This window comes from Toxorhynchites rutilus, chromosome 2 (genome assembly GCF_029784135.1).
Source record: "Toxorhynchites rutilus septentrionalis strain SRP chromosome 2, ASM2978413v1, whole genome shotgun sequence".
NCBI lineage: Eukaryota > Metazoa > Arthropoda > Insecta > Diptera > Culicidae > Toxorhynchites > Toxorhynchites rutilus.
The window spans coordinates 26,288,692-26,308,006 of NC_073745.1; the positions used below are offsets into that span (position 1 = coordinate 26,288,692).

Here is a 19,315-nt window from a genome sequence, read left to right on the forward strand (position 1 = left end):
TGTACAATTTATAGATACGTTAAAACATGTAACATGAACGCGATAAAAATCCGGCTCTGTCACAGCTAAAATGCTGATTAGCCTAAATAAATAAACAAATTGGATAAAAAAAAAGTCACAGGAGGGTTGTATCCAAGACACGACCGCATAGTTGACGTAGGATTCCGTTAGGCTATCTGCTGCATGCTGCTTTTGGATAAATTGTAAAACTCTTCGATAATGATTTGGGTCCGTTTTGTCTGGTTGTTAGGTACTGTTTGTTCACTCCACCAATGTCCATAACCGAGTGATAATGATAAAAGGATGGTGATTAGTCATTAGATAGTGCGTATCACGTACCAAAGCCGCCCTCTGTATTCCTGGACGAGATGGCTCCTGTGTGATGTATGGATGAAATAAAGAAAAAAAAGCTCATCAATCATCATCGAACACAAGTTTTCTCACCAGAAAAAAAAGTGTTACTTTAGTATAGAGAAAATATATATGAAATGGAAAAGGTAATTTCATTTATAATTTTTTTCTGAGTGTTTATTCAACCCATTTCCTTTTTGCTTTAAACCCAACGGAACACGATGCTACATTCCTCAAGGCGAATTTCAATTGAGCTAACAGCACCCAATACGATATATAGAGCATATGTGAAATCACTTTTTCGAATACTCCTTCATTTTTCCAATTTTGCTCGTCGCATGAACTTTCTTTGGGAAAAAAAATCGTTTCATATTTCAAGTCATTTTAACACAATAGCTACCATTCACAATTTTACGCTTACAGTTCTGCTAAAAGTTTCAAAATACATGATCGGTCATTGATATGAAATTTCACGAAGCAACCAACATAAAAGTTCCAAATTTTAATTTTATTTATATTCCATCTAGCATAAGTTCTATTCAGCTCATTGAAACATCATTCTTCAATCTACCCATCGAAAGATTCTTATTGGAACGAAAATAACAAAAAAAAACACTCGTTCATCGCTCCCAACTTATCCGCCAGCACGTATGCAATCAGCAATGCCCACGCTAGTTACAATGAGCACTATCCATTTGTGCGCGTCGTTAGTTAAACTATCGACCACGAGGGTATTTACATGCTGATTTCCCCCAGATACCTTGGATTTGAAATCTCTGTTAGGGAATACATGTCGGTGAGAATAAAAGCTCCCCCTACTTTCATGTATCTGCGATGCCGATTTCCCCCAGGCAGCTTGGTTTTGATGTCTCTGTTAGGGACCCGCCGCATGTGTCGCCAATTTCGACCTATCAGACGTGGGTATTTCCGTTAGGATAGGGGTTGAGATTTTTCAATTGTTCGATAGTTAGTTTCATGACATATATTATTTTAGTCAATGTAAAAAATTGTTATGGAGTGCCGAAATTGAATGACGCAAAAATCTCATCAATCCATCATAAAATGACTGAGCAATAAGCATTTGAAATTGGACAATTTTCACGGTGCGCTCGATTTTCGATTTTCAATTTGTACCCCAATATGTTCCCGAAAGACGTAATCCTACGTCAAAAATGCTCCAGTATTATATTTCCGATAGCCGTGCCAGATAACTGCTGCTCGATAATCTAAACGACTGAAGTTCGAATCCCATCGGGGCAATTTTCTTAACCATCACCACCACTCATTTGGAGCATTTATATCCCCCTCTTCTAAAAATCAATTGAATAATTTCTATTTCTACAAACATAAATGTAATCGTATAAACAAATGGCGAATTGCGAGGCTATACATTTCGCGTTAATATTTCTTCCGCCAAATCTCTACTCGATTTCGAAGGCGTTGGCCAATTTCCTAATTCCATAATTATTATTGTATCCCTTGTATAGATGTATTTATCATTTTTTATCATAAGGTGGTTTTTAAAATCGTTATTTTTTGAAATTTAATGGTTTCTAAATTTCCCACGCAGATAACTTCCTTAGTTTTTTTTTACTTGGATTGATGTTGGAAGATTGTGGAGGAATATCAATAACTTTTGAGTAATTGTAATGTAACCATGTGCGAACTTCATATGTCTTGAACTCTGGGTCATTGTCTTGGCAAAACTTGAATCCTCGACTCCATCTCATTTTGTTCACACTGTGCTACATACTTCACCTTTAGGATGTTCAAGTAAACATTCTGATCCATTACACCATCGATAAAAACCAAATTGAGCAAACAAAAAGTTTGTAATGTACCTAGAAAGGGCAGCTTGAATGCCCGAGCACAGAGGGACAAACCGTCAGAGTGTTTACTCGATCACCCTGAAGGAAAATATGAAGTAAAGTGTCAACAAAATAGGATAGCATTGAGGATTCAAGTTTTTCCAAGACAATGACCCAAAGTTCAAGACATATGAAGTTCACACATGGGTACATTACAATTACTCAAAAGTTATTGATATTCCTCCACAATCTTCCGACATCAATTCCAGTAAAAAACTAAGGAAAATATCTGCGTAGGAAATTTAGAAACCAGTTAATTTCTAAAAATAACGATTTTGAAAACGACCTTATGAAAAAAATGATAAATATGCCTTCCGAATACACAAAAAAAACTCGTAGATAAGGCTAAAGACAGCTAAAGATAGTTGCAATGAACAAGGCATACAATAATAATGATGGAATTAGGAAATTGGCCAACGCCTTCGAAATCTAGTAGAGATTTTAACCAGCGTATGATTATGAGTTTGAGTCAATTTTCATACATTAGCACATACATTCGCCATTTTTAGAGAAATAAAAACCATTATTCTGAAAACAGATAGCAAACCTTTTAACTCTGATATGACACTATAATTTTATTTAAATAGAATGTTCCGAAAGCTTGTTTTCGACTTTCAAAAGAAGGGAAAAAAGATCTGCATGGTGGAGTACGATTGCAGATTTGAGTCACTGTATGTAACTTTGTGCTCCCTTGGCCGAGTGGTTAGCGTCATAACTAACATGCCGGGTGTTCGGGTTCGATTCCCGTTCTGATCGGGGGAATTTTTCTTCAAAGAAATTTCCTCCGACTTGCACTGTGATCACGCGTATTCTAGAGCTTGCCACTCAGAATGCATTCAAGGCGTGTTATTTGGCATAGAAATCTCAACTAAGTACTAATAAAAATGACGCAAGTAATATTACGTTGAGACGGCGAAGTTCCTCTAGGAACGTTAGTGCCATTGAAGAAGAAGAAGAAGATGTAACTCATAACTCAGTGTAGTGAATACAACCCTATGTCCACCAGCGACGATCATTAACTCTTTTACACACCCCTGTTGTTGATATATCAGCTGTTTGCTCTGAACTCAAACTGTCAACAACTTTTAGTGTTGCATAAAAAAAACTTCTCTTTTTCACCTATCTGTAAATTTGATTCGTGAAAATGTCTTAAAGTTGTCAATCGAATAGTGAATACTTGTTCTAAGTGTATTTCAGTGATTGTCTTCGAGGTTATCGTTCCACCGTTGTGCACAATCTGTGAACGCGGCGCATCGATATGAGTAAATATTGCTTTCAATATCGCTATCGCCACCAGCCATCCCAATCCATATTAATATTTCTTACGCGAAGTGACTCATCGTTTTATTTTTTGGTCTGCTAATGAATCTTCATCTATATCTCCCCTTCCAGGTTGCTGCGGCTGTTGCTCCGCACTGAGACCCCGCTACAAGCGACTGGTGGACAACATATTCCCCGTCAATCCCGAAGATGGACTGGTCAAATCGAACATGGAGAAGCTCACCTTCTACTCGCTGCGATCGCCGGAGAAGTTGGACCGCATTGGGGAGTACCTGTACCAGCGAGCGTCGAAGGATATCTACCGGAAGCGGTACAAATTTGTGGAGATCGCCATGGAAGCGATGGATTTACTGCTGATGGCTTGTCACGCCCAGATTTTGAACCTGTTTGTGGAAAGCTTTCTGCGAATGGTGCAGAAGCTGCTGGAGGACACCAACCCGACGCTGCAGATAATGGCAACGAATTCGTTTGTGCGGTTTGCGAACATTGAAGAGGACACGCCGTCGTACCATCGGCGGTATGATTTCTTTATTTCGAAATTTAGCTCAATGTGTTACGGCAATAATGATGATCTCGAGCTGAGGGACAGCATGCGAATGGCGGGTATCAAAGGGTTGCAGGGGGTGATCCGGAAGACGGTGTCGGATGATTTGGTGGAGAATATTTGGGAGAAGCAACATATGGAGAAAATTGTTCCATCGCTCTTGTTCAATATGCAGTCAACCGGTGGAAGTAAACCAGTTGATCATGAAGCGGCTCCGTCAACGCCTCCGGTGCTCGCAGAGGCCGTCTTAAGAGAGCTGGTGTCGCGAGCTTCCTTCGGGCATATCAGAGCAGTTTTGAAGCCTCTGTTAACCCATCTCGATTTGCATAAGTTGTGGGTTCCGAATCTGTTTGCGATTGACACCTTCCGCATTGTGATGATTTCGATTCAGCCCCAGTATTCATACACCGTGGTCGAGACTTTGATGTCCCATCTGGACCAGAATCTCACTTCCTCGCCAAAGACGCGTACTTCGCTGGCGGTTGTTCTGTCTAAAATTATCGCAATTGCCGCTGGCGAAAGCGTTGGCCCCTCTGCCCTGGATATCATTAATAATCTTCTAACTCACTTGAAGACATCTGTTAGCACTCAGCACGAATCCACCCCGGAGGAGACGCAATACCAGGAAGCGCTCATCAATGCACTTGGAGAATTCGCCAACCATCATCCGGACTATCAGAAGATCGAAATCATGCTCTTCATCATGAACACCGTTCCTGATCCATCGAAGAAGAGCAAGGGAGACCAGCTGCTTCAAAACATCCTGCTGAAATCGCTTCTCAAAGTCGGCACCCAATACCGGACGGTGTCCTTCGAGAAAGCTTTCCCCGTTTCATTCCTCCAGCCGTTGCTGAAAATGGCACGCGCTTCCTCGGTTGCGATCCGCGTCATCGTGATGCAAATTTTCCAGCAATTGCTCGATCGCCACCAGAATCAGCACCTGTTGAACGCGATCAGTGTTGGGAACTATCCGACGCTAACTGTGGAGCAAGCTTCCCGCTCGGATATTTTGTTCACGCACAAATACGGCTCCAATATTCTGCAAGCGATTATCGATGGAATGTCACAGGAGAATAATTTGGATGTGTTGAAGTCTTCCTACAACACCGCCGGACTGATGGTCGTGGAGATGGCTTGCGGCGAGACGGTGCAGGAGTTTCTGTTGTTTGTTCTTGGGTAGGTTTGCGGAAAAATGATTCTGCTAGGGTGCCAATAAATCTTGATGTATGCTTTCTCCTTCACAGTGTCCAACAGGTTGCGCTAACCGAAGCCGAGCTGTCTCCCAAGCATCGCTGCAATCTCCACAGCATCGCGATCGCGCTGCTCATCTTGATCGGGCGCTGTACCGCAATCGGTACGATTGTCGAATACGCCGAGAAGTTGATCCAAGCTCGGAAGGAGGAAGCTACCTATTTGCTGCCACCGCTGCTCGACAATGATCGGTCCGCTCCGAGCACACTGAACACCAATCTGCCCCATTTGATGATCGATAAGCTGGCGATTTCGGAGTGTCTGCAGCAGGCCGCTTTGGAGCATACCCGGGTACAGACCGGTACGCCATATTCGCTGCACCAGTCGGACATGTCCGCCCATCGACACTCGTGGGTTGATACTTGTGAGTATTGGCGTTTAGAATCATTATTTTTCCTTTATCTTGGAAGTTGGTTTCAATTTCATGTGGGTATATTTTTTTTTTCCAAAATATATATTTTTATCAAGGCTCATATGGCGTTAGCCTAACGGGGCCGGGAGTTCAATACTTTGACAATTTTTCTTATTATCTATGTTAGTAATATGTAACCGATTACTCGCGGTTATGTGGGTATAAATAGCTTTCGTTTTCAAAGGTTTGTATTTCCGCTGGATGTCACATTATTTTGAATACTCCGAGCCAAAGCTCTAGTTCACTTTTTTTTATTAAATCGTTTATTTTTACAGGCTCAGTTACATAAGTTTGAAGGAGCCAAACTCTGAACTATATTTTAACTAGAATATATTAACATGTTCCCTTAATTCTATGGTTAATAAGATAGGAAACCGATTACTCGCGGTCGACTCGAGTTTGGAAGGGTGACACATTTTCGTTAGGAAAAGGATGGGATGTAAGGAGATTGTAACAATTTTCACACTCATACTCACATTCTCATTCATACTCACACTTCACACTCAATTCTTAAAAACTATCCTTGCATCTAATATGTATTACAATTCATTTTATTCTAATGGAAGTGAACCGATGACTCGCAAAAGAACGAAAAGGAGGGAAAAGGGTGTAAGAACAATCACACTCAAAGATCGATAGTTTTAAGGAAAACATATATTTGGGACATGTAATCAAGATCTAGCCGAGCCAACACATCTCTCACCGGTACACGGGCTGGCTTCCTCTGGCCCGAAGAGAGTTTTCTAAATTCGATCTGGCAACAACATACCCCTCGCACGACCAAACAACGTGTTCGATGTCGCGGTAACCTTGGCCACAAACACAGATATTGCTGTCGGCAAGATTAATACAAAAGAGTAGCGCATCTAACGAACAGTGATTGGACATGAGCCGAGAGAAGGTGCGAATAAAGTCCCGACTCAAGTCCAGACTTTTGAACCATGGTTCAAGGCTAACCTTAGCGATAATCGAGTGAAACCAACGGCCCAACAAAGGTAATGACATAACAGCGTCTGGATCAAGCACTCAAAATTTCTCGTATTCTCTCAAGGGAGTCCGGCCTTCCGGCCTCACTGAACGGATAGCTTCCACAGAGCTAAGACTATCCGTTACAATGTAATAGTGTTCAACAGGTCGTGAGGCGACGCTGTCCATCACCCAGTGAATCGCTGCCAATTCAGCAATATACACTGAGCAAGGATACTGAAGACTGTGGGAGGTGCTGAAAATTTCTTTGAACACTCCAAATCCTGTGGACTCATTCATAGAGGACCCATCAGTAAAGTACATATTGTCACAATTGATACGCCCATACTTTGTTTCGAAAATCGTTAGAATGAACTCCGATCGATGATAATCTGGAATTACAGTTAGTTAACGAGTAAGCAACCAAGAGAAAAAACGTAAACGCTGATAAAGTACAGAAAATATTTATTAGACTAACTCGTTCGCCTTTCCTTATCCTGCCGGTTCGTGTCTCCACATTGGTGACCCCGACGCGAGGTGTTCTTGGCAAAAAAAAACACCGTTTCCGTTTCATTTTCGTACACTTAACCTCACAATGTCTAACGAAGACGCCGCCGGAGTGAGTGTTACCGCGGCTGTGTCGGACAAACTACCGGAGTTTTGAAAGAGCGACCCGGAAATGTGGTTTGCTCAAGCGGGGGCCCAATTCATTCTCGCCAACGTCACGAAAGACGACACCAAATTCTTTCACATAGTGTAAAGTGACCAGATGGTCAGAGGTCTAACGCGGGACACAAAAACAAAACGTTACGTATATACGTTATGTGAACATAAACCATAGTTTAGCGAGTCTAAACTGATCAGTATTATTTATTTCTGAGTATCGGCACTCAGTTGTGATTTTTCGGTGGTTTGGATTTTGTTACGCCCGAAAATCACTCGCTCAATCAGAGCTTTTACGCCTGGCAATCACGATTCAATAGAAAATACGTATACGGTAATAATGTAAAGTTTATATTCATTAGACTAACTCGTTCGCCTTTCCTTATCCTGCCGGTTCGTGTCTCCATAGATCCTTGAAAATCTTCCAAAAAATCACTCGCTCAATCAGAGCTTTTACGCCTGGCAATCACGATTCAAATTCTACAATTTTCTTCAAATTACCGAAAGGAATGCTCGAAAATTCCAATTCATTTTTCATCGATTTTAGTGTTAACGTATGCATTCAAAAAATGGACTAATTTCGGATGGCGATGAAAGATAATTTATAGGAACAAATTTTCTTTAAATCTTACGTTTATTAAGTCTACAACAAAAATGATTCAAGGCTGTTGGCTCGCAGCAGCAGCACTGTCAAGCAACTTGATGATTTTTCCATACTGCAAGCTCGACCCCACAGCGAAAGAGTTGGACATGAGGCACTTTGTGTCCTCCAGATACGGGCGATCTGGTATTTACAATATCATCTCTTCGTCGCTCCTTAAGCCGGGGGATCAAAGCAACCGGCCAAACGGTGGAGAAGAATCTGACCAAAATGGACATTTTTATGCGGAAGCGTCAGACGGTACCGGCCGTATCTGAGCAGCAGGCAATTACCTAGAAGGAGTAGCTTGAGGTGCTGGTGAAAAACTTCTTTCCGGCGAAAGAAGTGAAAAACCTTTTTCGTACTCATAATGTACTTGATGCTAGAATTCAACGAATGGCAGGGGACCGGGTACTTTACGTTCCCCAGGTAAGCGATGACGTCGAATACATCATTCACATCAAGTTCTCGAAGAAGGTCCTTCTCTGACAGACGTGAAGGGAATGTCGAAGCCGCTCTTCTTTCGAGTCATTTGGTGAACGGGGAGATATATAGTACGAAGTGCTTGCCGGAACTGGGAAGGTGATGTGGTCTTTATGCCGAACCTGGGATCAGCCCATTATGCCAAAAGATCACTGGAGAATGGATCGGCTGGAGATAAACATTGTCGCGAAGACTACCAACCTTCCCAACATTCACCAGCTGGGCCCGATAGAAAACTTTTGAGTAAATGGCCAAAATAGAGAGACAGACGACCACCAAAGCCACGTAAAGGTAAAATAACACGCCGACACGCCATGGTTCAGGTTCCGGCCAACTTTCGTAAGTCCGCCCAGCGTTTCATTCACGATACTTCATCAAACAACTCTGCTCCTTCCTGTCGAGTATAAACTAGTTCTTCCGGCTTATTTAAAACGTTAAGCCCTGACCGAGCTAGGGGACCAAAGATGAACTTTTCGTCTGACTCACGTTGGTCCCTGCGGATCAATAGGGGACTTTTATAAAAATCATTTTCCAATTTTGTTGCTGTCGCTTCCAGTTGACACTCTCCAAACAAAAAGCCCAATGTCGGTGCGATGAAACCAGCTCAACGTATTGATCTTTGGATGCATTAGAAGCGCTCTTTAACAGCCTGCCGAATAAATGTTTTTTTGAGGTTCATCCATTTAAGAAAATCAACATGATCAAATTGTGATATTGAAATATATTGATATCGCGGGACATTTTCGTTTCTTTTGCCAAATGACGTTTCACGGGACGGAATTTTACGCGGGACATTTTGTTGAAATGCGGGACGTCTGTTCAGTTTAACATAGTGGCAGAAGTAGATCAATCTGTAATTTGCCACATTGCAGATTTGGTCTCAAATCCTCCACATGAAGAAAAATACAAAGCAATCAAGGAGCGATTGATCGCAAGATTTGCACTTTCTCCAGAGGTACGTCTGGAAGTTTTCTCAATGCTTCGGACCTGGGTGACATGCGGCCAACTCATCTGTTGGTAAAAATGCAAGAGCTAGCCGCTGGTGTCAACGTTAACGATAATTTGCTAAAGATACTCTTCATTCATCGTATGCCACCGCAAATTCGTCCTATACTAACCATTAGTGATGGAACTTTTCCAAAGCTCGCGGAAATGGCAAATAAAATGGCGGAATCTCCGCAAACCGCTGCCGTGTCCACACCATCCGCATCCCGATGCCCCGATGATCAATTCAATCACATGAAAGAACAACTGGGAATATTAAGTGCTGAATTCCTTCGACTCACAACCGATACAAACAAGCAACGCGTAGGTCAACGTAGTAGGTCATCATCACTAGTTCGCGCCAGAGAGGAGTTTTGTTGGTACCATCAGAAATACGAACACAAAGCGCAGCAGTACAAGCAGCCTTGCCATTTTAATGCACCAAAAAACTAGATCATAGCTCACCCGAATCGGCGTTTTCCAGCCGGCGTTTATTATTAGCGGACTTAGATTTCTGATCGACACTGGTTCAGACGTATCACCAGACGTACCAGCGACAAGAAAAGACACGATATCTGGGCCGACGCCCTTCACGCTTTACGCTGCTAACGGATCTTCTATCAGAACTTGCTCTAGTCGGTTCGTACAAACTGATTTCGGACTTCGGCGACGGTTCACATGGAACTTTTTGGTAGCTGACGTTAGACAACCCATTATTGATGCAGACATGCTGGCGCACTTTGGACTAATGGTGGATTTGAAGAACAGAACCCTCGTCGACGCAAAGACGAATCTTCTTTCCTCTGGTAGTGTGATGACTGCTCATGCTATCACTACAATCAAATCGCATCACCCGTTCCAAGCGTTGCTTGCTAAATATCGTCAAATCACACTTCCAGCTACTTTCCGTACCGAAGTGCAGCATGATGTAACGCATCACATCTAGACAAAAGGTCCACCGGTTGCATCCATAGCTAGGAGAATAGCTCCCAACAAACTTAGAGCGGCCTCACGACCTGTTAAATTCACTACAAGGTAAGCGAATTTTTACTACTCTAGACATGGAACTTGCATACCACCAAATTCCAATAGAAGAAACCGATGTCCCGAAAACAGCCGTGATTACTTCTTCTGGACTCTATGAGTTCACTAGAATGCAGTTCGGGCTCTGCAACGCAAGTCAGACGTTCCAGCGTTTCAAGAAAAAAAATTCCGGTGATTTCGATTACGTCGTTGTTTTTATTAACGACATGTGCATCGCATCATCATCACCCGAGGAACACAAACAGCACGTCGAGGAAGTGTTTCGCAGAATTCAGCAGAACGGTCTGGTGAGAAACCTATCGAAAAACAGATTCGATCGGTCGCAGGTAGAGTTTCTTGGTTATATAATCGACCGTCCCGCGTTCAGGCTATAGCTGATTACAAAGTATCTACTACGATCAGAGAATTGCGTAGATTTTTGGCTCTGATCAACGTCTACAAGCGTTTCATTCCAAGGGCAGTCGACATGCAGGTAGAACTTCGTATGCTGATACCACATAACAAAAAAAACGACACTAGACTTGTCCAGTGGACTGACTCTTCCAAGACTGCCTTCGCGTGTTGCAGAAGATCCTTAGCAGAAGCTACACTGCTTTATTATCCAGATTCGAGCAAGTCATTAGCTCTAATGATCGATGCCTTTAATACATCTGCAGGGGCGGTACAGCAATTATCAGGTACAACGTGGCAACCTCTTGGCTTCTTCTCCGAAAAATTCGCTAATTCACAACGAAATTATTCAGCATTTGGACGTGAGCTGACTTCGTGGTGCTCCCGTGGCCGAGTGGTTAGCGTCAAACCTAACATGCCGGGGGTTCGGGTTCGATTCCCGTTCTGGTCGGGGAAATTTTTCTTCAAAGAAATTTCCTCTGACTTGCACTGTGGTTACGCGTATTCTAGAGCTTGCCACTCAGAATACATTCAAGGCGTGTTATTTGGCATAGAAATCTCAACTGAGTACTAATGAAAATGACGCAAGTAATACTACGTTGAGACGGCGGAGTTCCTCTAGGAACGTTAGTGCCATATAAGAAGAAGAAGACGTGAGCTGACTGCAATGAAGATGACAGTGAAGCATTTTCGATATTTTCTAGAGGGTCGCAAATTCGTCATTTACACCGATCATAAACCGCTTACTCATGCAATGGAAACAAATCCATCAAGCAGATTGCCCCATGAAGAACGTCATCTGCGTTTCATTTCCCAATTTACAACTGATATACGACATATTAGCGGTCTGGAAAACACTGTAGCAGACACAATGTCGCGGATAGAAGCCGTAACGTCTATTGATTTGACAGCGATTGCCAAAGACCAGACATGACGGCACCCTTAGTTGCTAGAATGCTGACATCCGAGTGGATCGCCCGATTCGGAACCCCGGAAACCATAACCTCAGATCAAGGACGTCAATTTGAGTCCGAATTGTTTAGAGAGTTGACATATATTTTAGGTTCAAATCATATTCGCACTACAGCATACCACCCACAGGCGAATGGGATTGTTGAACGTATGCATCGAACATTGAAAGCAGCACTGATGTGCAAAGGGAAGCATAATTGGAGTGAACAGTTACCCATCGTACTTCTTGGACCACGTACAGCTTACCGTGAAGATACGGCTGTTCCGTAGCCGAATTAGTATATGGCCAAATTTTAATAGTACCAGGAGAGTGTTTTGATCCCCCAGCGGTTGACATCGATCGATCCGAGTTTACTAAACAGCTTCATGGAGCCTTTGCTGAACTTCGACCTCCAACGACAACCCATCATGCAAAGCCTAGTGTATTTGTGCACAGCGAATTAAAGAAATGCAGTCAGGTTTTCGTTCGTGCCGACACAGTGAAACGTTCCTTGCAACGCCCATACGACGGGCCTTATGAAGATATCAAGTGCGGCGATAAGAGTTTCGAAGTGCTTGTTGCAGGTAGAAACCAAACCATCTCCATTGACCGTCTTAAGCCGTCTTACATCTGCAGCAGAGAATTCAGCAGCCACCCAAACGAAGACAAATCGACGAAAGTTACACCATCTGGCCACCGTGTCCGGTTTCTGATGTAACTGGAGGGGCAACTGTGGCTACACACACCTTGTCATTATCAAGGAGATACACAAATTGTCATACAAACCCTACACACCGCATACATCATACATGTTATACCAGTTAGTTAACGTGTAAGCAACCAATAGAAAATACGTATACGGTAATAATGTAAAGTTTATATTCATTAGACTAACTCGTTCGCCTTTCCTTATCCTGCCGGTTCGTGTCTCCATAGATCCTTGAAAATCTTCCAAGGGGGGAGAAAGGAAATTTGTAAAATCGAAATTTTGTTTTCGATGCCAAATGTCTTAAAAATGCATAAAACGACGAGATCTGGTGTTATCTCGAAAAAAAATTTTTTGGCCTCAAAATCGACTTTGTGGGACTTAGCCTGAGTGGTCAAAAAATCAAAACTTTGAGCGCTTTGATGCACCTCTAAATCATGTCCGATTCAGCTGAAACTTTGCACAGGTAATTTTTTTGGAGCCAATAAACAAATTGTGCATAGTCGGTTTTTGAAATTCGATAATTATTTTTTTTTCCATACATCCATTGTTACCCTTATATATATATACACACCTTGATCACAACCAAATGTAAATATTTATTTATTTTATTTAGTACATCATCTTCGACTACGTCGCATAGACTGACTTGAAACTAACTACATTAATTCTCTAATCCTAGCACTGAACACGTTTCTTGTCAACAGAAAATCAAATTCATTACAAACAACATTGAAGGAACGCAAACTGTTGTAACCGAAGTTTGTTCTGTGGTAAGGAATGTTTCGAAAACGACGAGGCGGAATATTCAATGGAATCTGTTTCAAGAGCTTAGGACAGTCACCATGACCCATTAAAACATCAAAAACAAACAGCCTTTGTGACTTAGCGCTTCCAAATCGATCAACTTATAACGATCAGCATAACAGGGTAGATTGACCGGATCGTTCCATGGGAGAGAGCGCAAAGCGATACGCACGAATTTTCTTTGAATTCGCTCAATCGCAAGACTCTGTGTAACTTGGAAAGGACACTAAACCGGGGAAGCATATTCCAAAACACTTCGCACAAGCGAATAGCTGCTTGAGGCAATAAACATCAGTAAATTCAGATGTATGACGCAGGATGAAACCAAGCACTGTATACGCCTTAGCTGTTATAATGTTGATATGTTCGTGAAATCTTAGCTTCGAATCAATAGTAACACCGAGATCGCAAATTGAATTGATACGCTCTAAGGCAACTGAATCCATGTTGTACTGATGGACTGAAACTTTACTGCAACGGGAGAAGGATATCACTTTGCATTTTTTGCAGTTAACTCGCATTCGCCACACCAGACAAGCAAACGAATTATGTCCTGGGTTTACGGCAGAAGGAATGTCGAAAGTTCTGGAACGCACAGAATTGACCATAACGTATGCGTTACGATTTGACAGGTACGAATAGAGCCATTCCGTTATCCACGATGGAAATCCAGTGTGATCCATTTTATCAACGATGAGCTTATGCGGTACTGTGTCGAAAGCCTTCGCGAAATTTATATAAATTGAATAAACCTGCTGCTTCGATTCCAATTCAAGTGACAACGCTGATACATAGCACATTAAGTTCGATGTTGTTGAACGGTGTTTCACAAATCCGTGCTGACTACTGGAGATGATGGGAGTCGCGACTCGGTAGAGAACTGTGTGAACAAGCTTCTCAGAAAACTTGCTGAGAGTACAGAGTATTGACACGCTACGGTAGTTTTCAATACTGGTATAGCTACCTGACTTGTAGATTGGCACTATGTACGCTGATTTCCATGCGGTCGGGAATATTCTGTCCGAGAGCGAATGGTTAAAAACAGCAGTGATGGGCTTGGCAAGCAAATAGGCACAGTCCTTCAAAAATGCGGGCGGTAAGTTATCTGTACCTGGTCCTTTTTTTGGGTCAAGATTCTCGAGACCTCTCCTCACTTCCTCTGGAGTAAACTGAATGCATGATAGGTTTATGTTATGGATCGGTATTTCCACAAAACGATCGTGACGTTGAACCGGTGATGCTTTGCTGAAGACACTTTCGAAGAAGGCAGCAAACAGATTGGCGGTCTCTGAACTTGTGGTAGAAACGGTCTCATTGTAACTAACCGAACCAGGAATATTATTACATGCTTTTCTTTTCTTGACGAAACTCCAAAAACTTGAAAGATCTTGTTGAACCGTTGCCTGAATTCCTAGCAGATAATTTTTGTATGTTTCAGAAAGGAGACTCTTGTATTCCAAGTCAAGATTTCGAAGTCTAGCTCTGTCAGTTTCATTCTTCGAATTGAAATAACGATTGCGCACCTTGCGGAGGTTGTTGCGAAGATTTCGTAACTCAGGAGTCCGCCAAGGTTTATTGTAAACGGAGCTTGATACTCTTCTTCTTCGAGGGATATGGCGACTGAAGACATCATGAATTAATTCGTTTAAATTTGACAACATCTGATCTACTGAATCGTTGTTCAAAACTCGTTCCCACTCAATTTCAGCAAGCATAGAATTCAAAAGATTAAAATAGCATGAAGAAAAGTCAAACTTGAGAGGCATTCTTCAGACTCGTCCGTTGAAGTTGGGACAACACGTACGTCAAGTAATTAAATAAACGGAGCGTGATGATTATCCACAGGTAATAGCAGTGAAGATGGTACAATAATACCGAGGAACTCTGGGAAATTGGTAAACACCAGGTCGAGGCGTGTGTCATTTACGTTTGTGAAACCATTCATCTGTCTCAAGCCATGAGCAAACATCACGTTCGTGAAGTCGAGTTCGATGTCAGAAGTAGCATTTGAAGGAATGTATCCATTGATGTCATCGTCAAAACTCCATCGTAAATACGGAAGGTTAAAATCTCCGATTGATAGGATAATGTCCGACTCCAAAAGACGCAGAGTATAACTGGTTGTTTGGATTAGGAGGGAGATATATCGCGACTATGTAGAGAGACCGAAATTGTTCTTTTATGCGTACTGCAACTTGTTCAAGCTCGGTACAGTTAGTAATCGGAACTGGTATGTGCATTACGATCGCATTGGTATTATTTTTTTTATTTAAATCGTTTATTTTTACAGGCTCAGTTACATAGGTTTAAAGGAGCCGAACTCCTTACTGTATTGTTACTAGTATATATACATTTTTCCTTAATTCTAATGTTAATAATATAGGAAACCGATTACTCGCGGTCGACTCGAGTTTAGAAGGGTGACATATTTTCTTCAGGAAAAGGAGGGGATATGAGGATATATTGACAATGATCACACTCACACACTCAATCACACTCATCACACTCAATTCTTAAACCTATCTTATATCTAATATGTATTTACATTTCATCTTATTCTTAAGAAGGGATCCGATCTCTCACAAAGGAAAAGGAAAAGGAAAAACTAAGGGTATAAGGACAATCACACACGAAGATCGATAGCTTTAAGGAATACATATATTTGGGACATGTAATCAAGGTCTAACCGAGCCAACACGTCTCTCACCGGCACCATGGGCTGCCTTCCTCGGGCCCGAAGGGTGTCTTCTAAATTCGATCTGGCGACAAGATACAGCTCGCACGACCAAACAACGTGCTCGATGTCGTGGTAACCTTGGCCACAAACACAAAGATTGTTGTCGGCAAGATTAATACGAAAGAGTAGCGCATCTAACGAACAGTGATTAGACATGAGTCGGGAGAAGGTGCGAATAAAGTCCCGACTCAAGTCCAGACTTTTGAACCATGGTTTGAGGCTAACCTTAGGGATAATCGAGTGGAGCCACCGGCTCAATTCATCTTCGTTCCATTTGCGTTGCCAGTTGACTATGGTATTTTTGCGGACTAAAGAATAAAATTCGTTGAAGGCGATTTGACGCTGATAAATATCGCCTTCAATTGCACCTACCTTTGCTAATGAGTCAGCCCTCTCATTACCCAGAATTGAGCAATGTGAAGGGACCCAGACAAAGGTAATGACATAACAGCGTCTGGATAAAGCACTCAAAATTTCTCGTATTCTCTCAAGGAAGTACGGCGAGTGCTTTTCCGGCCTCACTGAACGGATAGCTTCGACAGAGCTAAGACTATCCATTACAATGTAATAGTGTTCAACAGGTCGTGAGGCGACGCTGTCCAGCGCCCAGTGTATCGCTGCCAATTCAGCAATATACACTGAGCAAGGATTCTGAAGACTGTGGGAGGTGCTAAAAAATTCGTTGAACACTCCAAATCCTGTGGAATCATTCATAGAGGACCCATCAGTAAAGTACATATTACCACAATTGATATCCCCATACTTTGCATCGAAGATCATTGGAACGATCCTCGATCGAAGATAATCTGATGTTCCATGGATATCCTGCTTCATGGACAGATCAAAATGCACAGAGGAATTGATGTAGTCAGGAAAACAAACACGGTTGGGAATATACGAAGAAGGATCAACCTGCATGGAGATGAATTCATGATATGGACTCATGAACCCAGATTGAAAATTTAGCTCGATCAGCTGTTCAAAATTTCCGATCACCAATGGGTTCATAACCTTACACCGGATGAGGAACCGAAGAGATAATAAATTGAAGCGATCTTTTAGTGGGAGTACGCCTGCCAAAACCTCGAGACTCATGGTATGCGTTGAGGGCATACATCCCAGAGCAATACGGAGACAAAGATACTGAATTCGCTCGAGTTTAATGAAGTGTGTTTTGGCAGCTGATTGAAAACAGAAACTGCCGTACCCCATCACTGAGAGAATAGTTGTTCTATACAACATTATAAGATCTTCTGGATGGGCTCCCCACCATGTGCCGGTAATTGTACGGAGAAAGTTTATTCTTTGTTGGCATTTTTTACTCAGATTCCTAATATGGGCCCCCCAAGTGCATTTGGAGTCGAACCAGACCCCAAGATACTTGAATGACATAGCATGAGTGATCGGTTTACCCAAAAGTTGAAGCTTTGGTTTTGCTGGTTTATGCTTCCTAGAAAAAACCACCATCTCTGTTTTCTCCGTGGAGAATTCGATCCCTAGCCCAATGGCCCAGGTTGAAAAATTGTTCAAAGTATCTTGTAAGGGTCCTTGCAGGTCGGATTCGTTTGATCCTACGACAGACACCACTCCATCATCTGCAAGTTGTCTTAGGCTGCAATTTTGTGTAAGGCAATTGTCGATGTCGCTTACATAGAAGTTGTACAAAAGGGGGCTTAAACATGAGCCCTGGGGGAGGCCCATGTAAGAGAACCGACTTACTGCCGAATCTCCGTGAGAAAAGTTCAAATGTTTCTCACAAAGCAAGTTATATAACATATTATTCAATAGAGGCGGCAGACCCCGAGAGTGTAATTTGTCTGACAAAACCTCTATTGAAACAGAATCAAAGGCCCCCTTTATGTCCAAGAATACTGAAGCCATTTGTTATTTTTTCGGCGTAAGCCATTTGAATTTCTGAAGAAAGCAACGCAAGACCATCATTCGTCCCCTTGCCCCTGCGGAACCCATATTGTGTATCTGAGAGTATGCCATTCGTTTCAACCCATCGATCAAGGCGAAACAAGATCATTTTCTCCAACAATTTCCGTATACAAGACAGCATTGCTATTGGGCGGTACGAATTGAAGTCGGACGCGGGTTTTCCGGGTTTTTGAATAGCTATAACTCGTACTTGTCTCCAATCATCTGGAACAATATTATGTTCCAGAAACCGATTGAATAAATTCAACAAGCGATGTTTCGCCACATCAGGGAGGTTTTTCAGCAAGTTGAACTTAATTCTATCCGATCCCGGAGCAGAATTGTTACATGAAAGGAGAGCAAGAGAGAATTCTACCATCGAAAACCCGGAATCAAGATCGCACCTATCTTGTGGTATAACTCGAACAATTTTTTGCACGGGAGCGGAATCGGGACAAACCTTCCGTGCAAAATTAAAAATCCATCGATGTGAATATTCTTCGCTTTCATTCGTTGAAGAGCGATTTCTCATGTTTCGAGCCACTTTCCATAACTTTTTCATTGACGTTTCTCGTGACAAACCTTCCACGAAATTTCGCCAATAAGCACGTTTTTTTCCTTTGATCAAGTTTTTAAATTGATTTTCAAGGTCCAAATACGACTGAAAATTTTCAATGGTTCCACGTTTCCGAAAAGCTTTGAATGCGTTCGATTTATCCTGATAAAGCTTGGAACATATGCTATCCCACCATAGATTGGGAGGCCTTCGACGAATAGTGGAACCTGGGATGGGTTTCGTTTGAGCGCGAACCGCGCTGTCATAGATCAAACGAGAAAGGAAGTTATACTCCTCCAATGGAGGTAAACCATCTCTGGAATTGATGGCTAGAGTAATCGCGTCCGCATATTTTTTCCAGTCAATGTGTCTTGTGAGGTCATATGCCATGTTTATAGATTCAGAAGAATTCGACCCAATGGTGATGGAAATTTTGATTGGCAAGTGATCACTACCGTTGGGGTCCTGGATTACATTCCACTTGCAATCTAACGATAGTGAATTCGAGCAAAGCGAGAGGTCAAGAGCACTTGGGTTAGCAGGAGGTTTAGGTACACGTGTTGTTTCCCCAGTGTTCAAAACGGTCATATTGAAGCTGTTACAAAGGTCATATATCAACGATGAACGATTGTCGTCGTACTGTTCCCCCCAGGCAGTTCCGTGAGAGTTGAAGTCTCCCAAGATTAATCGTGGCTCAGGAAGAAGTGAGCACATGTCAACAAGTTGCTTGCGGCTAACCGCAGCTCTCGGAGGCCAATGC

At 42.3% G+C, this 19,315-nt stretch overlaps 1 protein-coding gene across 2 annotated transcripts in view; it reads left to right on the plus strand.

The window, feature by feature from the left end:
* Positions 1-19,315, plus strand: part of LOC129764477 (protein EFR3 homolog cmp44E) — a 44,821-nt gene that overhangs the window by 21,831 nt on the left and 3,675 nt on the right. Inside the window, exons 1-3 of one of the 2 annotated variants that reach the window (XM_055763587.1) lie at positions 3,293-3,481; positions 3,612-5,220; positions 5,289-5,659. In XM_055763587.1, coding sequence (XP_055619562.1) covers positions 3,478-3,481; positions 3,612-5,220; positions 5,289-5,659 — 1,984 coding nt within the window. In that variant the 5' untranslated portion in view covers positions 3,293-3,477. Of the gene's footprint in view, positions 1-3,292; positions 3,482-3,611; positions 5,221-5,288; positions 5,660-19,315 lie in introns of those variants that run through there. The other variant, XM_055763586.1, reaches the window with a different exon arrangement.